At 46.2% G+C, this 25,628-nt stretch overlaps 1 protein-coding gene across 1 annotated transcript in view; it reads right to left on the bottom strand.

Annotated features, from left to right (window-relative positions):
• Positions 1-25,628, bottom strand: part of LOC123747480 (nephrin) — a gene marked incomplete in the record, with an annotated part of 541,340 nt that overhangs the window by 8,364 nt on the left and 507,348 nt on the right. Inside the window, 1 exon segment of the mRNA XM_069339956.1 lies at positions 24,726-24,953. Within this exon segment, the coding sequence (XP_069196057.1) occupies positions 24,726-24,953 (228 nt within the window).

Below are 25,628 nucleotides of genomic sequence, written 5' to 3'. Positions count from 1 at the left end.
CACAGAAAATGGATACCACAATTTATGTCTAAAGTGACCTAACGGAGAAAATGGATACCACAATATGTTTCAAAAAGTGACTTAACACAGAAAATGGGTAGCTGAATTCATATCACAAAGACACCTATCACAGAAAATGGGTAATCCAACACTAAACAGAGACCAATCACAGAAAACGTTAACCCCTCCCCCTCCCTAACGCTCGAGAAGGGGGGACTGCGTTAAGGAGCGCCCCTCCCTCTCTCTTTCTCTCGACCACTCTTGTGTTCTTGGTGTAAACCCCATTAAAGACCTCCATTTGGACCTTACGGCCGCTTCGCCGCCATTACGTCCAACAAAGTACAGTCTTAAGTCTCCCCCTGACACCTCGGCCACTCTTTCCGGAAAGAACGGCCGCCACTGATGAAACATTTTGGGAATAGATGATTTCTGTGGTATTTTGTAGCCGAGATGTTCCCCTATGATAGATCTCTTACGGAACGCGTGAGTGTATTATGTTATACACAGTATACACCATACAGCTCTTACATACACCATACAGCTCTTACATACACCATATAGCTCTTACATACACTATACAGCTCTTACATACACCATACAGCTCTTACATACACCATACAGCTCTTACATACACCATATAGCTCTTACATACACCATACAGCTCTTACATACACCATACAGCTCTTACATACACCATATAGCTCTTACATACACCATACAGCTCTTACATACACCATACAGCTCTTACATACACCATACATCTCCTACATACACCATACAACTCTTCCATACACCATACAGTTCTTCCACTCACCATACAACTCTTCCATACACCATACAGTTCTTCCACTCACCATACAACTCTTCCATACACCATACAGCTCTTCTGTAAACCATATAGCTCTTAAATACACCATACAGCTCTTGCATACACCATACAGCTCTTCCATACACCATACATCTCCTACATACACCATACAACTCTTCCATACACCATACAGTTCTTCCACTCACCATACAACTCTTCCATACACCATACAGCTCTTCTATACACCATACAGCTCTTCCATACACCATACAACTCTTCTATACACCATACAACTCTTCTATACACCATACAACTCTTACATACACCATACAGCTCTTACATACACCATACAGCTCTTACATACACCATACAACTCTTCTATACACCATACAACTCTTCTATACACCATACAACTCTTACATACACCATACAGCTCTTCCATACACCATACAACTCTTCTATACACCATACAACTCTTCTATACACCATACAACTCTTACATACACCATACAGCTCTTACATACACCATACAACTCTTCCATACAACATACAGTTCTTCCACTCACCATACAACTCTTCCATACACCATACAACTCTTCCATACACCATACAACTCTTCCATACACCATACAACTCTTCCATACACCACACAACTCTTCCATACACCATACAACTCTTCCATACACCACACAACTCTTCCATACACCATACAACTCTTCCATACACCATACAACTCTTCCATACACCACACAACTCTTCCATACACCATACAACTCTTCCATACACCATACAACTCTTCCATACACCACACAACTCTTCCATACACCATACAACTCTTCCATACACCATACAACTCTTCCATACACCACACAACTCTTCCATACACCATACAACTCTTCCATACACCATACAACTCTTCCATACACCACACAACTCTTCCATACACCATACAACTCTTCCATACACCACACAACTCTTCCATACACCACACAACTCTTCCATACACCATACAACTCTTCCATACACCATACAACTCTTCTATACACCATACAACTCTTCTATACACCATACAACTCTTACATACACCATACAGCTCTTACATACACCATACAGCTCTTACATACACCATATAGCTCTTACATACACCATACAACTCTTCCATACACCACACAACTCTTCCATACACCATACAACTCTTCCATACACCACACAACTCTTCCATACACCACACAACTCTTCCATACACCATACAACTCTTCCATACACCATACAACTCTTCTATACACCATACAACTCTTCTATACACCATACAACTCTTACATACACCATACAGCTCTTACATACACCATACAGCTCTTACATACACCATATAGCTCTTACATACACCATACAACTCTTCCATACACCATACAACTCTTCTATACACCATACAACTCTTACATACACCATACAGCTCTTACATACACCATACAGCTCTTACATACACCATATAGCTCTTACATACACCATACAACTCTTACATACACCACACAACTCTTCCATACACCATACAACTCTTCCATACACCACACAACTCTTCCATACACCATACAACTCTTCTATACACCATACAACTCTTCCATACACCATACAACTCTTCCATACACCATACAACTCTTCCATACACCATACAACTCTTCCATACACCACACAACTCTTCCATACACCACACAACTCTTCCATACACCATACAACTCTTCCATACACCATACAACTCTTCCATACACCATACAACTCTTCCATACACCATACAACTCTTCCATACACCATACAACTCTTCCATACACCATACAACTCTTCCATACACCATACAACTATTCCATACACCACACAACTCTTCCATACACCATACAGCTCTTATATACCCCCATACAAATCGTCTATACACCATACAGTTAGACTATACAGTTATTCTGTTCAGCATGTAGTTCCTATATTCAACATACAATTCTTCCATACACTGTATGACTCCTCTATACATTATACAACTTCTCTGTGTACAGCTGGGATATGAGACAGACTAAGAGCTGGGATATGAGACAGACTAAGAGCTGGGATATGAGACTAAGAGCTGGGATATGAGACTAAGAGCTGGGATATGAGACTAAGAGCTGGGATATGAGGCAGACTAAGAACAGGGATATGAGACAGACTAAGAGCTGGGATATGAGACTAAGAGCTGGGATATGAGACTAAGAGCTGGGATATGAGACTAAGAGCTGGGATATGAGACTAAGAGCTGGGATATGAGACTAAGAGCTGGGATATGAGACTAAGAGCTGGGATATGAGACTAAGAGCTGGGATATGAGACTAAGAGCTGGGATATGAGACTAAGAGCTGGGATATGAGACTAAGAGCTGGGATATGAGGCAGACTAAGAACAGGGATATGAGACAGACTAAGAGCTGGGATATGAGACTAAGAGCTGGGATGTAGACAGACTAAGAGCTGGGATATAGATTAAGAGCTGGGATATGAGACTAAGAGCTGGGATATGAGACAGACTAAGAGCTGGGATATGAGACAGACTAAGAGCTGGGATATGAGACAGACTAAGAGCTGGGATATGAGACAGACTAAGAGCTGGGATATGAGACAGACTAAGAGCTGGGATATGAGACAGACTAAGAGCCGGGATATGAGACAGACTAAGAGCCGGGATATGAGACAGACTAAGAGCTGGGATATGAGACAGACTAAGAGCTGGGACTGAGCATGAGACTCCTGGTACCGAGGATGGAAGGCTGACTGGTCGTGAAGCGCCTGTCACTAGTAAATAAAATAGTGTAATTTGTACCTTGTTTACAGAGGTCATTGGATTTTGCTTATCTTTCTAGGCTTCTATATCCCCCCCCCTCCCCTTCCCCTTTGAGCCTTTCTTTCTGTCTGTCGATCTGTCTGTCTGTCTCTGTCTCTCTCTCTCCGTCGCCCCCTCCGTCCACCAATCTCTCCACCTTTTACCACAGTAAAGCGCGGTACAAACAGACCTCAGGTGGAGCCTCGACCAGCAGCCATAACGCCGTGTTTGCCCGCCAGATCTCTGTTTACAAACTTTCCACCACGCGGGAACGTCTAACTAATTGGAGGGAAATTAGTTAAAGATTCAAACAATGTCAATGGCTTAAATTACTTACCAAAAAATCCCTTGTAATTGGGCTTAACAAGGCTTAACAGCAGGTGGTATTTGCTCAGACGAGGCTGTTAGCGCTCACAGGGACACAAATATATCTTAGTGTTTCCTTAAAGAAAATCTTAGCGAGAATATCTGGAATCACAAAGTTAAATCCTTTTGGGAGTTGCAACAACTTGATGGATCAGCCGGAAATCGTTCGGAACAAGACGGGGCTCGAACCAGGGCCCTGGGTATTGCGCGACATGTTGTTTTCTGATTCAGATTTGGGACTATATCACTGTTGAGTATTTGAATTAGAACTTCCACTGACAGAACTAGCACTACATAGTTTGCTAGCATAACAACCACTGAGTAGTTTGCTAGCATAACTAGCACATCTATCTATACATAGATATATCTATACATAGATATATCTATACATGGATGTAACTATATATAGATATATCTATACATAGATATATCTATACATAGATACGGCTATTCATAAACACAGCTTTCTCAGGCAGCTCCCATGTATCCTCCCAAACTCCTTCGTGCACTTGTCTAACCTGCGTTTAGGACCATCAAGAGCTTCCACGTCTTTGATGTTACCCGGTAAATAGATCAAGAACTACATTTAAGAACCAGTATTTACCCAGGGTTTTATTAAACCAGTATTTACCCAGGTCTTTCCTAAATCAGTAGTTACCCAGATCTTACCTAAACCAGTATTTCCCAGGTTTTTCCTAAACCAGTATGGACCAAAGTCTTCCCTAAAACAGTATTTACCCAGGTCAAATGTGTGACCCCCCCCCCCCATCTGTCTGGTTGCCTTGACGGGGACAGGAAGCCAGTGCCATGTCATGTCATGCCCCTCCGCTCCATTTTTCATCGCGAACTTTTCTAACTGCAATAATCACTTGGAATGTTCGGCTTCAGCGGGTAGGAAGTTCCCTGGGTGGTAGAGGAAGATGCCACCATGTGGGTGAACCTCTTGTTCTCTGCCCTATATTGTGGCTTGTTGAGCTTGTAGCTGTAGGCCCTTGTGTGTGTTACATTGTGGCTTGTTGAGCGTGTAGCTGTAGCCCCTTGTGTGTGTTACATTGTGGCTTGTTGAGCTCGTAGCTGTAGGCCCTTGTGTGTGTTACATTGTGGCTTGTTGAGCGTGTAGCTGTAGGCCCTTGTGTGTGTTACATTGTGGCTTGTTGAGCTTGTAGCTGTAGGCCCTTGTGTGTGTTACATTGTGGCTTGTTGAGCTTGTAGCTGTAGCCCCTTGTGTGTGTTACATTGTGGCTTGTTGAGCTTGTAGCTGTAGCCCCTTGTGTGTGTTACATTGTGGCTTGTTGAGCTTGTAGTTCTTGCCTCTTGTGTGTGTTACATTGTGGCTTGTTGAGCTTGTAGCTGTAGCCCCTTGTGTGTGTGTTACATTGTGGCTTGTTGAGCTTGTAGTTCTTGCTTCTTGTGTGTGTTATATTGTGGCTTGTTGAGCTTGAAGCTGTAGGCCCTTGTGTGTGTGTTACATTGTGGCTTGTTGAGCTTGTAGCTGTAGCCCCTTGTGTGTGTGTTACATTGTGGCTTGTTGAGCTTGTAGCTGTAGCCCCTTGTGTGTGTGTTACATTGTGGCTTGTTGAGCTTGTAGCTGTAGGCCCTTGTGTGTGTGTTACATTGTGGCTTGTTGAGCTTGTAGCTGTAGGCCCTTGTGTGTGTTACATTGTGGCTTGTTGAGCTTGTAGCTGTAGGCCCTTGTGTGTGTGTTACATTGTGGCTTGTTGAGCTTGTAGCTGTAGGCCCTTGTGTGTGTTACATTGTGGCTTGTTGAGCTTGCAGCTGTAGCCCCTTGTGTGTGTGTTACATTGTGGCTTGTTGAGCTTGCAGCTGTAGCCCCTTGTGTGTGTGTTACATTGTGGCTTGTTGAGCTTGTAGCTGTAGGCCCTTGTGTGTGTTACATTGTGGCTTGTTGAGCTTGCAGCTGTAGGCCCTTGTGTGTGTGTTACATTGTGGCTTGTTGAGCTTGCAGCTGTAGGCCCTTGTGTGTGTTACATTGTGGCTTGTTGAGCTTGCAGCTGTAGCCCCTTGTGTGTGTTACATTGTGGCTTGTTGAGCTTGTAGCTGTAGCCCCTTGTGTGTGTTACATTGTGGCTTGTTGAGCTTGTAGTTCTTGCCTCTTGTGTGTGTTACATTGTGGCTTGTTGAGCTTGTAGCTGTAGCCCCTTGTGTGTGTAACTGTGTGGCTTGTTGGCGAGTGATGTCGCCAACAATTAAGCGTCGATGTTGCTTACAATTGTAAACGATTGATTTTTTTTTTTGTAGGGATATTCCTGCGCGGGCCCTAAGCCTCTGGCTGGCCCACTGCGCGGGCCCTAAGCCTCTGGCTGGCCCACTGGGCGGGCCCTAAGCCTCTGGCTGGCCCACTGGGCGGGCCCTAAGCCTCTGGCTGGCCCACTGGGCGGGCCCTAAGCCTCTGGCTGGCCCACTGGGCGGGCCCTAAGCCTCTGGCTGGCCCACTGGGCGGGCCCTAAGCCTCTGGCTGGCCCACTGCGCGGGCCCTAAGCCTCTGGCTGGCCCACTGGGCGGGCCCTAAGCCTCTGGCTGGCCCACTGGGCGGGCCCTAAGCCTCTGGCTGGCCCACTGGGCGGGCCCTAAGCCTCTGGCTGGCCCACTGGGCGGGCCCTAAGCCTCTGGCTGGCCCACTGGGCGGGCCCTAAGCCTCTGGCTGGCCCACTGCGCGGGCCCTAAGCCTCTGGCTGGCCCACTGGGCGGGCCCTAAGCCTCTGGCTGGCCCACTGGGCGGGCCCTAAGCCTCTGGCTGGCCCACTGGGCGGGCCCTAAGCCTCTGGCTGGCCCACTGGGCGGGCCCTAAGCCTCTGGCTGGCCCACTGGGCGGGCCCTAAGCCTCTGGCTGGCCCACTGGGCGGGCCCTAAGCCTCTGGCTGGCCCACTGGGCGGGCCCTAAGCCTCTGGCTGGCCCACTGCGCGGGCCCTAAGCCTCTGGCTGGCCCACTGGGCGGGCCCTAAGCCTCTGGCTGGCCCACTGGGCGGACCCTAAGCCTCTGGCTGGCCCACTGCGCGGGCCCTAAGCCTCTGGCTGGCCCACTGCGCGGGCCCTAAGCCTCTGGCTGGCCCACTGCGCGGGCCCTAAGCCTCTGGCTGGCCCACTGCGCGGGCCCTAAGCCTCTGGCTGGCCCACTGGGCGGGCCCTAAGCCTCTGGCTGGCCCACTGCGCGGGCCCTAAGCCTCTGGCTGGCCCACTGCGCGGGCCCTAAGCCTCTGGCTGGCCCACTGCGCGGGCCCTAAGCCTCTGGCTGGCCCACTGGGCGGGCCCTAAGCCTCTGGCTGGCCCACTGGGCGGGCCCTAAGCCTCTGGCTGGCCCACTGGGCGGGCCCTAAGCCTCTGGCTGGCCCACTGGGCGGGCCCTAAGCCTCTGGCTGGCCCACTGGGCGGGCCCTAAGCCTCTGGCTGGCCCACTGGGCGGGCCCTAAGCCTCTGGCTGGCCCACTGGGCGGGCCCTAAGCCTCTGGCTGGCCCACTAAGTGTTGCTTGTTTCTGTTTTACTTGGGCGGAGTATGAGTATTTATTACTTGTATGGTCGCTTCAGTAAGATTTTGCCATATGTGTTTAACAACTTCTGCGCTGTTGAATCTAAGTTGAAATCTTAACGGGTTTGTAACTGTGCACTGTGTTAGATAATGTTCCAGTGGTCTGTCGGGCATTTCTCCACAGTGTTGACATTTCCTCTCATCTTCCGGAACCCGTAAGCCTATTTCCCATGCACATGGGTATCCAAGCCTGATGCGATGTAAGTGCACTTCTGTTGCTCTACTGCTCCCTTTCATCAAACTAAGTGGTTCGTAGTTGGTTGAATTCTTGTACCAACCAGCAGATCCTGATGTTGCAACTGCTGTGTTGTGGTCACTGTACATCTTTTGCATTGCTCTGTTTCTAATTACTTTCTTAATCTGTGATAGACTCTGTGGTATGTAAATGTCTACATTTCTTCTCTTAGTTGCAAGTTTTGCAGCTTCGTCTGCAATGTCATTTCCTATTATTCCCACATGACTTGGCACCCAGTTGATAAGTACCCGTCGGCCTTGTCGTTTGAGTGTTTGCATTAATGATATGACATTTGTGATCAGATGGATGTTATCACATATGTGTTCTTGAAGCGATTGATGACCTGATGGTTTGGGGGAAATATCTACCTCATGTTGATTCACCCGTCTACTTCAGTAGAGTTATTAGGGTGTGAACAAAAAGTTAGATAAAGTACTGAGGTAATACTCAACCATATATACCAGAACTGGACAGTGTTTAACTTAAGCTCCGCCCCCAGCACTGTGTCTGCCACGTGTAAGCTGATCATTGGACCGGGATGATCCTAAGCCCCGCCCCCAGCAATGTTTCTGCCACGTGTAACCTGATCATTGGACCGGGACGATCCTAAGCCCCGCCCCCAGCAATGTTTCTGCCACGTGTAAGCTGATCATTGGACCGGGGTGATGCTAAGCCCCGCCCCCAGCAATTTATTACCAAGTGTAAACTAATGATATTTGGTACATGATCTCACCATTTGATACATGACTTCAAGCCATGATATATGAATCAAGCTATGATATATGACTTCAAGCTAAGACTTTTGACTTCATGCAATTATATATGATTTCAGCCTATCATATATGACTTCAAACTATGATATATAACTTCAAGCAATGATATATGACTTCAGTCTATGATATATGACTTCAAGCTATGATATATGACTTCAAGCTAATATATATGACCTCAAGCTATTTAATTACATCTGGGTGAGTCTGTCGAGGTGAGGGGCCCTATGTAAGTCCATGTAGGTAAGTGTGGCAGGTTAGTACCCCTGGTGAGTACACTCAGGTTAGTACCCCTGGTGAGTACACTCAGGTTAGTACCCCTGGTGAGTACACTCAGGTTAGTACACCTGGTGAGTACACTCAGGTTAGTACCCCTGGTGAGTACACTCAGGTTAGTACACCTGGTGAGTACACTCAGAGGAGACACTTACACGACACTCAGTTGAGCACTGTTGCCGGGTGACAGCTCTGGCCTTGTTTATAGTGAGGGAGAGACAGACAGACAGACAGACAGACAGACAGACAGACAGACAGACAGACAGACAGACAGAGAGAGAGAGAGAGAGAGAGAGAGAGAGAGAGAGAGAGAGAGAGAGAGAGAGAGAGAGAGAGAGAGAGAGAGAGAGAGAGACAGACAGACAGACAGACAGACAGACAGACAGACAGACAGACAGACAGACAGACAGACAGACAGACAGAGAAAGAGAGAGAGAGAGAGAGAGAGAGAGAGAGAGAGAGAGAGAGAGAGAGAGAGAGAGAGAGAGAGAGAGAGAGAGAGAGAGAGAGAGAGAGAGAGAGAGAGAGAGAGAGAGAGAGGGAGAGAGAGAGAGAGAGAGAGAGAGAGAGAGAGAGAGAGAGAGAGAGAGAGAGAGAGAGAGAGAGAGAGAGAGAGAGAGAGAGAGACAGACAGACAGACAGACAGACAGACAGACAGACAGACAGACAGACAGCCAGACAGACAGACAGACAGCCAGACAGACAGACAGACAGACAGACAGACAGACAGACAGACAGACAGACAGACAGACAGACAGACAGACAGACAGACAGACAGACAGACAGAGATATGAGACTTGCTAAAATATTCATGCGACTGTCTTCCTAACTAATGATCCAATTTTACCACTAACTTCGCTTTTAAGGTAGGATTAGGCTTAGCATCTCTCTCTCTCTCTCTCTCTCTCTCTCTCTCTCTCTCTCTCTCTCTCTCTCTCTCTCTCTCTCTCTCTCTCTCTCTCTCTCTCTCTCTCTCTCTCTCTCTCTCTCTCTCTCTCTCTCTCTCTCTCTCTCTCTCTCTCTCTCTCTCTCCCTCCCTCTCTCTCTCTCTCTCTCTCTCTCTCTCTCTCTCTCTCTCTCTCTCTCTCTCTCTCTCTCTCTCTCTCTCTCTCTCTCTCTTCTCTCTCTCTCTCTCTTTCTCTCTCTCTCTCTCCCTTCTCTCTCTCTCCCCTCTCTCTCTCTCTCTTTCTCTCTCTCTCTCTCTCTCTCTCTCTCTCTCTCTCTCTCTCTCTCTCTCTCTCTCTCTCTCTCTCTCTCTCTCTCTCTCTCTCTCTCTCTCTCTCTCTCTCTCTCTCTCTCTCTCTCTCTCTCTCTCTTATCGGTCCCAATTATATATGACTTCATACTATAATATATGACTTCAAGATATGATTACAAATTCATACATTGAAAATACTAATTTTCCAAACATTAAGCCTTAACAATAACTTATTAAAAGTATATATAGATATATAGATATAGATAAGTTCATCTGATCGTGTCAAGAGCAGATAACAATAAGCCATCTGGGGTGTAATCACATAGTTGTGCTTTGGCTTTGAGCTTCGCTGAGTACGTACAAGTTGAGCTCTGGCTCTTTGGTCCCGCCTCTCAACCGTCAATCAACTGGTGTAAAGATTCCTGAGCCTACTGGGCTCTATCATATCTACATTTGAAACTGTGTATGGAGTCAGCCTCCACCACATCACTGCCTTATGCATTCCATTTGGTAACTATTCTGACACTGAAAAAGTTTTTTGTAGTGTTTCTGTGGCTCATTTGGGTACTCAGCTTTCATCTGTGTTCCTCTGTGCGTGTAATTCCCGTGTTAAATAGTATGTCTTTGTCCACCCTGTCAATTCCCCTGAGAATTTTGTAGGTGGTGATTATGTCTGTCCATACTCTTCAGTCTTCCAAGCACGTGAGGTTTCGCTCCCTTAGCCTCTCCTCGTAGCTCATACCTCTCCGTTCTGGGACTAGTCTGGTGGCATACCTCTGAATACACACGTTTCTAAAGGCAGTTCTTATGTTGACCAATCCAGCATATGCCGCTGATGATATCCTTTTGATGTGGGCCTCTGGGGACAGGTTCGGTGTGATATCAACCCCCAGATCTTTCTCTCTATTTGACTCTTGCAGGATTTCACCTCCCAGATGGTGCCTTGTGTTCAGCCTCCTGCTCCCTTCGCCTGATCTCATTACTTTACACTTTCCGGTGTGGTCGGGTGATTAGGTCATAAATGTATCGAGCATTGTTGATACATTGATAATACAGTTGATACATTGATGATACATTGTTGATACATTGATGATACATTGTTGATACATTGATGATACATTGATGATACATTGTTGATACACTGACGGCTGCTGAGGAAATTTTAAGGACCGTCAAGAACAATTGTTGCGTTATCAGTTGTTCAGGTGAACAGTGGACCGGGAAGAAGTCATCTATAATAATGGTAATGACAGAGTCAGTAGGAGTCATAAGGAAGATTCGAACCCGCACACTTGCGTACTCCTAAGCACACGCCTTAAGCCAATGAACCACGACATGCTAAAATGAATGCAAACTTAGATTCTTATATTTTGCTGAAAAGCTTCCTGAAGTGCTGAGACTTGCACGGAAGCTTCCTGAAGTGCTGAGACTTGCACGGAAGCTTCCTGAAGTGCTGAGACTTGCACGGAAGCTTCCTGAAGTGCTGAGACTTGCACGGAAGCTTCCTGAAGTGCTGAGACTTGCACGGAAGCTTCCTGAAGTGCTGAGACTTGCACGGAAGCTTCCTGAAGTGCTGAGACTTGCACGGAAGCTTCCTGAAGTGCTGAGATTTCCACGGCAGCTTCCTGAAGTGCTGAGACTTCCACGGCAGCTTCCTGAAGTGCTGAGACTTGCACGGAAGCTTCCTGAAGTGCTGAGACTTCCACGGAAGCTTCCTGAAGTGCTGAGACTTCCACGGAAGCTTCCTGAAGTGCTGAGACTTCCACGGAAGCTTCCTGAAGTGCTGAGACTTCCACGGAAGCTTCCTGAAGTGCTGAGACTTCCACGGAAGCTTCCTGAAGTGCTGAGACTTCCACGGAAGCTTCCTGAAGTGCTGAGACTTCCACGGAAGCTTCCTGAAGTGCTGAGACTTCCACGGAAGCTTCCTGAAGTGCTGAGACTTCCACGGAAGCTTCCTGAAGTGCTGAGACTTCCACGGAAGCTTCCTGAAGTGCTGAGACTTCCACGGAAGCTTCCTGAAGTGCTGAGACTTGCACGAAAGCTTCCTGAAGTGCTGAGACTTGCACGAAAGCTTCCTGAAGTGCTGAGACTTGCACGGAAGCTTCCTGAAGTGCTGAGACTTGCACGGAAGCTTCCTGAAGTGCTGAGACTTGCACGGAAGCTTCCTGAAGTGCTGAGACTTGCACGGAAGCTTCCTGAAGTGCTGAGATTTCCACGGCAGCTTCCTGAAGTGCTGAGACTTCCACGGCAGCTTCCTGAAGTGCTGAGACTTGCACGGAAGCTTCCTGAAGTGCTGAGACTTGCACGGAAGCTTCCTGAAGTGCTGAGACTTGCACGGAAGCTTCCTGAAGTGCTGAGACTTGCACGGAAGCTTCCTGAAGTGCTGAGACTTGCACGGAAGCTTCCTGAAGTGCTGAGACTTGCACGGAAGCTTCCTGAAGTGCTGAGACTTGCACGGAAGCTTCCTGAAGTGCTGAGATTTCCACGGCAGCTTCCTGAAGTGCTGAGACTTCCACGGCAGCTTCCTGAAGTGCTGAGACTTGCACGGAAGCTTCCTGAAGTGCTGAGACTTCCACGGAAGCTTCCTGAAGTGCTGAGACTTCCACGGAAGCTTCCTGAAGTGCTGAGACTTCCACGGAAGCTTCCTGAAGTGCTGAGACTTCCACGGAAGCTTCCTGAAGTGCTGAGACTTCCACGGAAGCTTCCTGAAGTGCTGAGACTTCCACGGAAGCTTCCTGAAGTGCTGAGACTTCCACGGAAGCTTCCTGAAGTGCTGAGACTTCCACGGAAGCTTCCTGAAGTGCTGAGACTTCCACGGAAGCTTCCTGAAGTGCTGAGACTTCCACGGAAGCTTCCTGAAGTGCTGAGACTTCCACGGAAGCTTCCTGAAGTGCTGAGACTTGCACGAAAGCTTCCTGAAGTGCTGAGACTTGCACGAAAGCTTCCTGAAGTGCTGAGACTTGCACGGAAGCTTCCTGAAGTGCTGAGACTTGCACGGAAGCTTCCTGAAGTGCTGAGACTTGCACGGAAGCTTCCTGAAGTGCTGAGACTTGCACGGAAGCTTCCTGAAGTGCTGAGATTTCCACGGCAGCTTCCTGAAGTGCTGAGACTTCCACGGCAGCTTCCTGAAGTGCTGAGACTTGCACGGAAGCTTCCTGAAGTGCTGAGACTTCCACGGAAGCTTCCTGAAGTGCTGAGACTTCCACGGAAGCTTCCTGAAGTGCTGAGACTTCCACGGAAGCTTCCTGAAGTGCTGAGACTTCCACGGAAGCTTCCTGAAGTGCTGAGACTTCCACGGAAGCTTCCTGAAGTGCTGAGACTTCCACGGAAGCTTCCTGAAGTGCTGAGACTTCCACGGAAGCTTCCTGAAGTGCTGAGACTTCCACGGAAGCTTCCTGAAGTGCTGAGACTTCCACGGAAGCTTCCTGAAGTGCTGAGACTTCCACGGAAGCTTCCTGAAGTGCTGAGACTTCCACGGAAGCTTCCTGAAGTGCTGAGACTTGCACGAAAGCTTCCTGAAGTGCTGAGACTTGCACGAAAGCTTCCTGAAGTGCTGAGACTTGCACGGAAGCTTCCTGAAGTGCTGAGACTTGCACGGAAGCTTCCTGAAGTGCTGAGACTTGCACGGAAGCTTCCTGAAGTGCTGAGACTTGCACGGAAGCTTCCTGAAGTGCTGAGATTTCCACGGCAGCTTCCTGAAGTGCTGAGACTTCCACGGCAGCTTCCTGAAGTGCTGAGACTTGCACGGAAGCTTCCTGAAGTGCTGAGACTTCCACGGAAGCTTCCTGAAGTGCTGAGACTTCCACGGAAGCTTCCTGAAGTGCTGAGACTTCCACGGAAGCTTCCTAAGGTGTTGAGGCTTCCACAGGAACCAAGTGAGGGCTTCACACACTGGCCGCCTGCACACTGGTCGGAGAGCTTCCCTCAACGCGTCTCTTCTAGTACACACAGGAATCACATTAATGTCGCCTTGAGTGTACCAAGTGCGCAGGTTCGAATCCTCCCCCACGGCACCCCCTGATTTTCTAATTGATTCATCCCTTAATGTGATTTGTTATGCAATATTATTATTATTATTAAATTACAATATAATAATAAAGTTAAAAATAATAATAATAAAAATAATAATAATAATAATAATAATAATAATAATAATAATAATAATAATAATAATAATAATGCATAACAAATCACATTAACGTGAAGTATCAATGAGAAAATCAGTAGGACCAGTAAGCAGGATTCGAACCTGCACACTTGCAGATTCGAATGACTCCTCATGACGCCAAGCAGACATTGGCTGCCTTAATTACTATTATACACAAGGCCATTGTTTCAAAAAAAAAAAAAATCCCAAGCTAGACAATCAGTTGTTGGCACTTACAACCCAAGGCGCTCAGCCGTGAGGAGCCCACCACCCCATGGTGGTCTCAAGCGACCACTCACTCCTAGATTGACTTGCATCTGGCACTTGTTCGCTCAACAGGTCCGTGAGAGAGAGAGAGAGAGAGAGAGAGAGAGAGAGAGAGAGAGAGAGAGAGAGAGAGAGAGAGAGAGAGAGAGAGAGAGAGAGAGAGAGAGAGAGAGAGAGAGAGAGAGAGAGAGAGAGAGAGAGAGAGATAAGAGAGAGAGAGAGAGAGAGAGAGAGAGAGAGAGAGAGAGAGAGAGAGAGAGAGAGAGAGAGAGAGAGAGAGAGAGAGAGAGAGAGATAAGAGAGAGAGAGTATGAAAGAGAGAGAAAAAGATAATGTGAAAAGACAGAGAGACAGACAGAAAGAATAAGGTACAGGATGAGAGAGAGAATATATTCTCACCCTCAAACTTCCTCTCACTCAAGTCTGGAAAATTTCTTCATTTCCGACCCGGCTGTCAATCTTCCCAGAGACGATTTGCACTTGAATATTTCCAGGAAAAATTTCTTGAAAGTTCAAATGACCTTAAAAATATTTGTCCCTTTTTATTGTTATTATTATTATTATTATTATTATTATTATTATTATTATTATTATTATTATTATTATTATTATTATTATTATTATTATTATTATTATTCATATACCCTCATCACAACACACTTATCGGTCTTTGTCTTAAGATATCTTCATCACAACATACTTATTTAAGTCTGTCTTAAGATATCTTCTCCACAACACACTTATTGGTCTCTGTCATAAGATATTTTCATCACAACACACTTATTGGTCTCTGTAATAAGATATCTTCACCACAACACACTTACTGGTCTCTGTCATAAGATATCTTCCTCACAAAGCATAATACCAAAGCAAAGCATGGAGGGGTGGACAAGAGAGACCTAATACCACATCCCACCGCTGCCACCATTGTAACACGGGGACATGGTATTAGCTCTTTCTTGTCCACTACCCTGCCCGTTAATATAACTTAAAACTCCAAGACCCCAGAACTCCACTCTTCCGGCCCTCAGCCCACACTGCAAACGCTTGACGTCGCCTTAGACTTTCTAGCAAACTCCAAGGTTCTTTCTCTGCCGCCACCACCAAACCAAAAACCAATGTTGAAAATTAATTAACTGGGGTTTGGGCAACTTAATTAACCATTAAACCCTTGGGGCTCAATCCCCAATTACTTGGAAAGGGGAGAGGACTGTACGTTAAGTGTGAGAATTATTAGAAAAAACAAGGGGATATATCTGACTGAACTAGACTGAACTATCTGAAAATGAACTAGGCTTGCCTGCAATATTGGTGCTGACTCACTCAACACTAACCCAGACTCGTGAGGACCACGGTAAAGACATTGTGTAATTATTGGGAATACTCAAAAATACAAAAAGTAAATATTAAAACAAAGTTTATTTAATCAAAGCTCATTCAAAATGGTAATAAAATCACTCCCTAACTTAGCACTCCCTAATCTGAAATATATTCCAGAGTCACGGATGGAGAATTAACCATACTAAACTCTACAGCACTTTACCTAAATCTAAGAAACAAGTCTGATGATCGTCTGGCCTTTGGGAGGGAAGATGGTGACCTCCCAGAGCTGCTCCTGAACCCACACTGCCTTAGCCTAGCTCTCCTCAGGGCTGTAGGCTACCTAATATCCCTCCGCTAAGTTTATTAAATTACTAAGCCGGGTTTAAATTGAACAGACTAATCTTTATGTCTTGAACAAGCCAGATGGTTGAATTCTTATTGAAACTGGTGGTAATTCTATTAAGCATCTTGGAAAAAGCTATTTCCAATTACACTATTGAATAGTGACTTGAATTTATACTTTATGAATTGAATATATGGTAGGCGGAGGTCACGTCTGCCGTGTGACCGTGACCCCGGGGTAGGTCAGGGCTACGCTTGGCGACCTAGTCCCCCCTACTGTACTGATGTCACCGTCTTGGTGGTAACTGAGCCTTTAATCTTCATTCTACCTACATACTTAACCAGATTAGTTATTACAACAATTTCAGTATTGAATATATTTTGAAAACTGCAGGGATGGAGGGGGGGGGGGGGGGCAAAATATGACCCATCGCCGTTTCCATATTTAATATTGAATACAATATTAAATTTATTGTCACTTATTGTACTCTGTCATAAGATATCTTCACCAAAACACTGGTACCAGTGTGGTCCACTCTGTACCAGTGTGGTCCACTCTGTACCAGTGTGACCCACACTGTACCAGTGTGACCAACACTGTACTAGTGTGACCCACACTGTACTAGTGTGACCCACACTGTACTAGTGTGACCCACACTGTACCAGTGTGACCCACACTGTACTAGTGTGACCCACACTGTACCAGTGTGACCCACACTGTACCAGTATGACCCACACTGTACCAGTATGACCCACACTGTACCAGTGTGACCAACACTGTACCAGTATGACCCACACTGTACCAGTATGACCCACACTGTACCAGTGTGACCAACACTGTACCAGTATGACCCACATTGTACCAGTATGACCCACACTGTACCAGTGTGACCCACACTGTACCAGTGTGACCCACACTGTACCAGTATGACCCACACTGTACCAGTATGACCCACACTGTACCAGTATGACCCACACTGTACCAGTATGACCCACACTGTACCAGTGTGACCCACACTGTACCAGTGTGACCCACATTGTACCAGTATGACCCACACTGTACCAGTATGACCCACACTGTACCAGTGTGACCCACACTGTACCAGAATGACCCACACTGTACCAGTGTGACCCACACTGTACCAGTATGACCCACACTGTACCAGTATGACCCACATTGTACCAGTATGATCCAAACTGTACCAGTATGACCCACACTGTTCCAGTGTGACCCACACTGTACCAGTATGACCCACATTGTACCAGTATGATCCAAACTGTACCTGTGTGACCCACACTGTACCAGTGTGACCCACACTGTACCAGTGTGACCCACACTGTACCAGTGTGACCCACACTGTACCAGTATGACCCACACTGTACTAGTGTGACCCAGACTGTACCAGTGTGACCCACACTGTACCAGTGTGAGCCAAACTGTACCAGTGTGACCCACACTGTACCAGTATGACCCACACTGTACTAGTGTGACCCAGACTGTACCAGTATGACCCACACTGTACTAGTGTGACCCAGACTGTACCAGTGTGACCAACACTGTACCAGTATGACCCACACTGTACCAGTATGACCCACACTGTACCAGTATGATCCAAACTGTACCAGTATGACCCACACTGTTCCAGTGTGACCCACACTGTACCAGTATGACCCACATTGTACCAGTATGATCCAAACTGTACCTGTGTGACCCACACTGTACCAGTGTGACCCACACTGTACCAGTGTGACCCACACTGTACCAGTGTGACCCACACTGTACCAGTGTGACCCACACTGTACCAGTGTGACCCACACTGTACCAGTGTGACCCACACTGTACCAGTGTGACCCACACTGTACCAGTATGACCCACACTGTACCAGTGTGACCCACACTGTACCAGTGTGACCCACACTGTACCAGTGTGACCCACACTGTACCAGTGTGACCCACACTGTACCAGTGTGACCCACACTGTACCAGTGTGACCCACACTGTACCAGTGTGACCCACACTGTACCAGTGTGACCCACACTGTACCAGTATGACCCACACTGACCCACACATATAATTACCCAATTACATCATCAATTTATATAGATTTTGACAAAAAAAATATAAATAAAATCCATGGGCCAATTATTATTTATCCATTGCTAACTACTGAAGGGAACGTGTCGGTGATTGGATGATGGCTTGTTCGCTCGCTTCGTTAATTGGTAGATGGCAATTCTCACTGTTGGCCCGATTGGTAAATGGGATATACACGCAGAGACCTGATTGGGTAATGGCGTTTCTGCCGGCCGTGTTGATTGGCTGATGGTGAGTTCGCTCGCGGCGTTGCCACTTCTCGCAAGTGGGTGAAGGTATGGTAGTTTAGCTCGTGGCTTTGAGAGAGTGAAAGACCTGTTATACGTGCACTAACTTGGACAGAGTTCCTTGCTGGTGTCTGTCTGTCTGTCACTGTCTCGTGGCTGTTGTCTGTCTCCTCCCTCGTGTCTGTCTGTATTCACCTAGTTGTGCTTGCGGGGGTTGAGCTCTGCTCTTTCGGCCCGCTCTCAACTGCCAATCAATCAACTGTTACTAATTACTAACTAATTTTTTTCCCCACATAGCCACACACCCAGGAAGCAGCCCAAAGCAGCTGTCTATCTCCCAGGTACCTATTTACTGCTAAGTAACAGGGATATCAGGGTGAAGGAAACTCTGTCCTTTTGTTTTTCCGCCTGCTGCGGAGACCGAACCCTGGTCCCTAGGTCCACGAGTCTAGAGCGCTGTCTACTCAGCCAGCCAGCCCCCTGTATCTGCCTCTCTGTACTCTGTAATGATTAGCTCATTTATAATTTCTTCGGTGGGTAAGGTTATCGACGTTCTTGCTTACAGCTAATTCCCCAGTAGAGTGTGTGGTGGTGACTGTGTGTGTGGTGGAGACAGTGTGTGGTGGAAACAGTGTGTGGTGGTGACTGTGTGTGTGGTGGAGACAGTGTGAGTCATATAAGATACAGTTTATTTTACACAGGTTAAATACAGGATATTAATGTATTTAGAGGAGCATTTAAATACAATAAAAATGTATTTATGAAATATAAATGTATTTTATATAAAGGAGCTAAAATGTATATAACAAATATAATGTAGAAAATGCGAGTGCTGTGAGAGGCTCTGTGATGTGTGGGGTGTGCTGTGAGAGGCTCTGTGATGTGTGGGGTGTGCTGTGAGAGGCTCTGTGATGTGTGGGGTGTGCTGTGTGACGCTCTGTGATGTGTGGGGTGTGCTGTGTGAGGCTCTGTGATGTGTGGGGTGTGCTGTGTGAGGCTCTGTGATGTGTGGGGTGTGCTGTGAGAGGCTCTGTGATGTGTGGGGTGTGCTGTGTGAGGCTCTGTGATGTGTGGGATGTGCTGTGAGAGGCTCTGTGATGTGTGGGGTGTGCTGTGTGAGGCTCTTTGATGTGTGGGGTGTGCTGTGTGAGGCTCTGTGATGTGTGGGGTGTGCTGTGAGAGGCTCTGTGATGTGTGGGGTGTGCTGTGTGAGGCTCTGTGATGTGTGGGGTGTGCTGTGTGAGGCTCTGTGATGTGTGGGGTGTGCTGTGTGAGGCTCTGTGATGTGTGGGGTGTGCTGTGAGAGGCTCTGTGATGTAGTGTGAGTGATGGTTAAGTTAACCAGCATCTACAGTAACTCTATGCTTAGTCTGCATTATTTATTATCCAGTGTTTGCTGTGGAGTGCTTAGAACTGGAGCAAGTGTCAGAGTACCTCTTTCACTCGCTCCAGAGTGCGAGAGGTACTGTGCAAGGGGTCGTCTACCCCCAGAGTGAGAGACGTACTGTGCAAGGGGTCGTCTACCCCCAGAGTACGAGACATACTGTGCAAGGAGTCGTCAACCCCCAAAGTGAGAGACGTACTGTGCAAGGGGTCGTCTACCCCCAGAGTGCGAGACGTACTGTGCAAGGGGTCGTCTACCCCCAGAGTGAGAGACGTACTGTGCACGAGGTCGTCTACCCCAGAGTGCGAGACGTACTGTGCAAGGGGTCGTCTACCCCCAGAGTGAGAGACGCACTGTGCAAGGGGTCGTCTACCCCCAGAGTGCGAGAGGAACTGTGCAAGGGGTCGTCTACCCCCAGAGTGCGAGAGGAACTGTGCAAGGGGTCGTCTACCCCCAGAGTGCGAGAGGAACTGTGCAAGGGGTCGTCTACCCCCAGAGTGCGAGAGGAACTGTGCGAGGGGTCGTCTACCCCAGAGTGAGAGAGGTAAACCAACTCACTGGGAAACTTTTGGCCGGGTTTACACAGTAGGAGGGTGGTCGAGGCCGCCGCTACAACAAGGAGGTGTCGTTGATAGTGACGATACTGGCAGTGACTTCCTGGGAGTCGCTCTTCACCGTCACCGACACCTGAGCCTCTATAATCATCAGGAGTATGAGGATAACTTGACACACACACACACACACACACACACACACACACACACACACACACACACACACACACACACACACACACACACACACACACACACACACACACTTACAACTTAACCTAACCCAGGGATTTCTTAACCTAACTTAACTTAACCTAGCCTAGGGATTACTTAACCTAACTTAACATAACCTAGCCTAGGGATTACTTAACCTAACCAAACATAACCTAACCTAACTTAACCTAGCCTAGGGATTACTTAACCTAACCTAACTTAATCTAGCCTAGGGATTACTTAACCTAACCTAACTTAATCTAGCCTAGGGATTACTTAACCTAACCTAACTTAATCTAGCCTAGGGATTACTTAACCTAACCTAACTTAATCTAGCCTAGGGATTACTTAACCTAACCTAACTTAATCTAGCCTAGGGATTACTTAACCTAATCTAACCTAACCTAACTTAACCTAGCCTAGGGATTACTTAACCTAACCTAACCTAACTTAACCTAGCCTAGGGATTACTTAACCTAACCTAACCTAACTTAACCTAGCCTAGGGATTACTTAACCTAACCTAACCTGACTTAACCTAGCCTAGGGATTATTTAAACTTTACTATATCTTAACCTTACCTTACTTAACCTAACCCAGCTGTGGAAAATTCTATCATACTAATATATGTCAAACGAGTAAAATATGTATTTATGTAGCTCATCCAACATCATACATTGTACATTATACATTTACAGCCCACACAACTGAGGTCACGTAGGGCTGAGGCCTCGTGTGGCGTTATAGCTCAAAATATCAACCCATGTGTTATCCATCCACAACAGCCTGCTTGCTCACCATATAATGATCCCTTGTGACGTCACTTCTCATTCTTAATGAAGAATTAAATCATAGTAAGATAATACTTAATCATCTTTATATCACCAATATACCAATAAACAAACATTATCTTAAAATAATTGTCTTGACACATAATATTAATCATAAAATAGGAGCTGGCTACCCTACCAGAAAGTAGGGGCAGCTACAGCACGAACAGGCCAGAGTGTAGCTTGCTGCTTGTTTACATTTCAGAAAGTAGGGGAAGCTACAGCACGAGCAGGCTAGAGTGTAGCTTGCTGCTTGTTTACATTTCAGAAAGTAGGGGAAGCTACAGCACGAGCAGGCTAGAGTGTAGCTTGCTGCTTGTTTACATTTCAGAAAGTAGGGGAAGCTACAGCACGAGCAGGCTAATGTGAAGCTCACTGCTTGTTTACATTTCAGAAAGTAGGGGCGGATAGAGCACGAGCCTGACTCTATTTTTGTGATTCTTTAAAAATCGATAAAACATTTCCTGTGCAATTAAATATTTTTTCATTTCAACATTAATTACGATCATATCTACATACTCAACAGGTAGGAACAATATATTGTGATATGGTTGGCCATCAGACGGCGCCGAAATTTCGATTATTTTTGCATGTTAGAGCTACTTAGATATAGCCAACTAATCCATTGAAGGGAGCCTTAAGTTAGTGACCTGGGCTCATTAGTGATATGAGGACAAAACATGACAAAACTATGAGTTATAAGCTCTGAAATCTGAAACGTTAGTATCATGTTATTTCCTAATTTGTGTCGCTTGAATGATCCTATTTGTTGCATATTGTCTTGGGACCTTTTGTTGCATATTGGCTGTGAGGGTGAGGAGTTTTATATTATATATATATATATATATATATATATATATATATATATATATATATATATATATATATATATTATTAAATATGACCGAAAAAGTAAGATTAATAATTCTAACACGATTTTTCTCAATCTTTCGTACATTTCTTTTCACTGTTGGAGGTAAATCAAAAATCAATTCTCCAAAATTCATTTTTATTTCTAATCTGACGCGACACTTGAGCGCGTTTCGTAAAACTTATTACATTTTTAAAGACTTTAGTTTACATATACACAACTGAATAGAACTTACTGAATAGAATAGAACATCTCCGATTTTGTTTATATCTACATTTGAGTGAGGTGGATGGGGTGAGGTGGTATTTAATAAGGTATTAATTTCATCAACACAAGACAGAACAAGATTATTAATAGGGTATTAATTTCATCAACACAAGCCAAAACATGAAACAATGGGTATTGAATAGAAGTGATTGTAGAAAGGCTATTGGTCCATATTTCTTGATGCTTCTATATTGGAGCGGAGTCTTGAGGTGGGTAAAATATAGTTGTGCATTAATTGGCTGTTGATTGCTGGTGTTGACTTCTTGATGTGTAATGCCTCGCAAACGTCAAGCCGCCTGCTATCGCTGTATCTATCGATGATTTCTGTGTTGTTTACTAGGATTTCTCTGGCGATGGTTTGGTTGTGGGAAGAGATTATATGTTCCTTAATGGAGCCCTGTTTCTTATGCATCGTTAAACGCCTAGAAAGAGATGTTGTTGTCTTGCCTATATACTGGGTTTTTTGGAGCTTACAGTCCCCAAGAGGGCATTTGAAGGCATAGACGACGTTAGTCTCTTTTAAAGCGTTCTGTTTTGTGTATGGAGAGTTTCTCATGAGTAGGCTGGCCGTTTTTCTGGTTTTATAGTAAATCGTCAGTTGTATCCTCTGATTTTTGTCTGTAGGGATAACGTTTCTATTAACAATATCTTTCAGGACCCTTTCCTCCATTTTATGAGCTGTGGAAAAGAAGTTCCTGTAAAATAGTCTAATAGGGGGTATAGGTGTTGTGTTGGTTGTCTCTTCAAAGGTTGCATGGCGTTTCACTTTCCTTCTTATGATGTCTTCGACGAAACCATTGGAGAAGCCGTTGTTGACTAGGACCTGCCTTACCCTACAGAGTTCTTCGTCGACTTGCTTCCATTCTGAGCTGTGGCTGAGAGCACGGTCGACATATGCGTTAACAACACTCCTCTTGTACCTATCTGGGCAGTCGCTTTTGCCATTTAGGCACATTCCTATGTTCGTTTCCTTAGTGTAGACTGCAGTGTGGAAACCTCCGCTCTTTTCCATGACTGTTACATCTAGAAAGGGCAGCTTCCCATCCTTTTCCATCTCGTAAGTGAAACGCAGCACGGAACTCCGCTCAAATGCCTCCTTCAACTCCTGCAGATGTCTGACATCAGGTACCTGTGTAAAAATGTCGTCAACATACCTGCAGTATATGGCTGGTTTCATGTTCATGTCGACTAAGACTTTTTGCTCGATGGTACCCATGTAGAAGTTTGCAAACAGGACACCTAGGGGAGAACCCATGGCGACCCCATCTACTTGCTTATACATGTGCCCATCCGGGCTCAAGAAGGGTGCCTCTTTAGTACAAGCTTGGAGTAGTTTCCTTAGGATATTTTCTGGTATGTCAAGAGGAGTACAGGCTGGATCACGATACACTCTGTCGGCTATCATCCCGATTGTCTCGTCCACTGGTACGTTAGTGAACAGCGATTCTACGTCCAACGAGGCTCTTATTCCTGTGGCCCGTGTGCCCCGCAGTAAGTCAACAAATTCCTTTGGCGACTTCAGGCTGAAGGCGCAAGGGACATAAGGAGTCAGCAGGCCGTTCAGTCGCTTCGCTAGTCTGTACGTGGGTGTGGGTATCTGGCTAATGATTGGCCGAAGTGTGTTTCAAGGCTTGTGTCTTGACATTTCCATACGCATATCCAGGTTTATATTCCCCAATAATCTTTGGCAGGTGGAGTCCTGATTTCTTGGCGTTCACAGTTTCGATTAGTCTGTTGACCTTTGCTTTCAATTCGGCTGTAGTGTCCTTCGTTACCCTTTGGAATTTTGTTTGGTCAGAGAGTATGAGGTTCCGCGCCGGCGAGAAACAATGGGCAAAGTTTCTTTCACCCTATGCCCTTGTTACCTAGCAGTAAAATAGGTACCTGGGAGTTAGTCAGCTGTCACGGGCTGCTTCCTGGGGGTGGAGGCCTAGTCGAGGACCGGGCCGCGGGGACACTAAAGCCCCGAAATCATCTCAAGATAACCTCAAGATAACCTCAAGACACTTCAGAGTACATATAAGGAGTTGTATTGTAGGTTATCTGGTAGTTGGTTTAGTGCATACAGAGTCCATAGGATTTAATTCATACTAATTGGTTAGGTTAGGTTAGGTTAGGTTAGGTTAGGTTAGGTTAGGTTCAAGACACAGTCTCCAACACTGGGACGTACCTGAGAGCCTGGAGCCCGGCTTGTGCGGGGGCGCGTACCCCCGCGTGCTCCTGTTGGAGGAGGAGGAGGATGAGGAGTGTTGGTGACGATGGTGGTGGTTGCGTCTCCTCCACACGCAGCGTCCCGCCGCCAGCACCACCAACACCACCACAATCACCACCACCACACCCACCATCAGCGCTCCTGTCACGGGGCCTCCCGGTCCACTCTCGTCCACCTGCTCGTCACCTGTGGTTAGTGGTTAGTGGTGGGTGGTTAGTGGTTAGTGGTGGTGTTGTTAGTGTCCTTCGTTAGGTGGTTAGTTGTTGGGTCGTTACTAGTTGGGTAGTTAGTGGTGCTGTTGTTAGAGCCCAAGTTCCAACAATTATTTCAATTAACATATCCAGTACAATCGTAGCGACACCATTTCATAGACAATCACAACAATTAGTTCACTAATAAACACACCATCAATAATCTCATTAATCACTTGAGCAAAAAAATTCTCAATAATTCACACAATCTCTACAATTATCACAGTACTGACAATAAACAATTACCAAAGAACCAGCAATTACCTTTACACAATCTAAATGAAATATTGCTTGCAAAAACAATCATCAAGAACATTCGAACTAAAAGTTACCTTATCACCAACAATCAATAATTACTTCTGTACTTCTGTGGACATTTTCAAGAGGAAACTAGATTTATTCCTCCAAGGAGTGCCGGACCAACCGGGCTGTGGTGGGTACGTGGCCCTGCGGGCCGCTCCAAGCAACAGCCTGGTGGTCCAAACTCTCACAAGTCGAGCCTGGCCTCGGGCCGGGCTTGGGGAGTAGACGAACTCCCAGAACCCCATCAACCAGGTAATCAACCAGGTACTATCCATAAACATCAACTACCAATTATTACTTACAAGTA

This window comes from Procambarus clarkii, chromosome 5 (genome assembly GCF_040958095.1).
Source record: "Procambarus clarkii isolate CNS0578487 chromosome 5, FALCON_Pclarkii_2.0, whole genome shotgun sequence".
In the NCBI taxonomy this organism is placed as follows: domain Eukaryota; kingdom Metazoa; phylum Arthropoda; class Malacostraca; order Decapoda; family Cambaridae; genus Procambarus; species Procambarus clarkii.
Note: the sequence above shows the minus strand (reverse complement) of the source record. Positions and strands in the feature narration are given on the sequence as shown.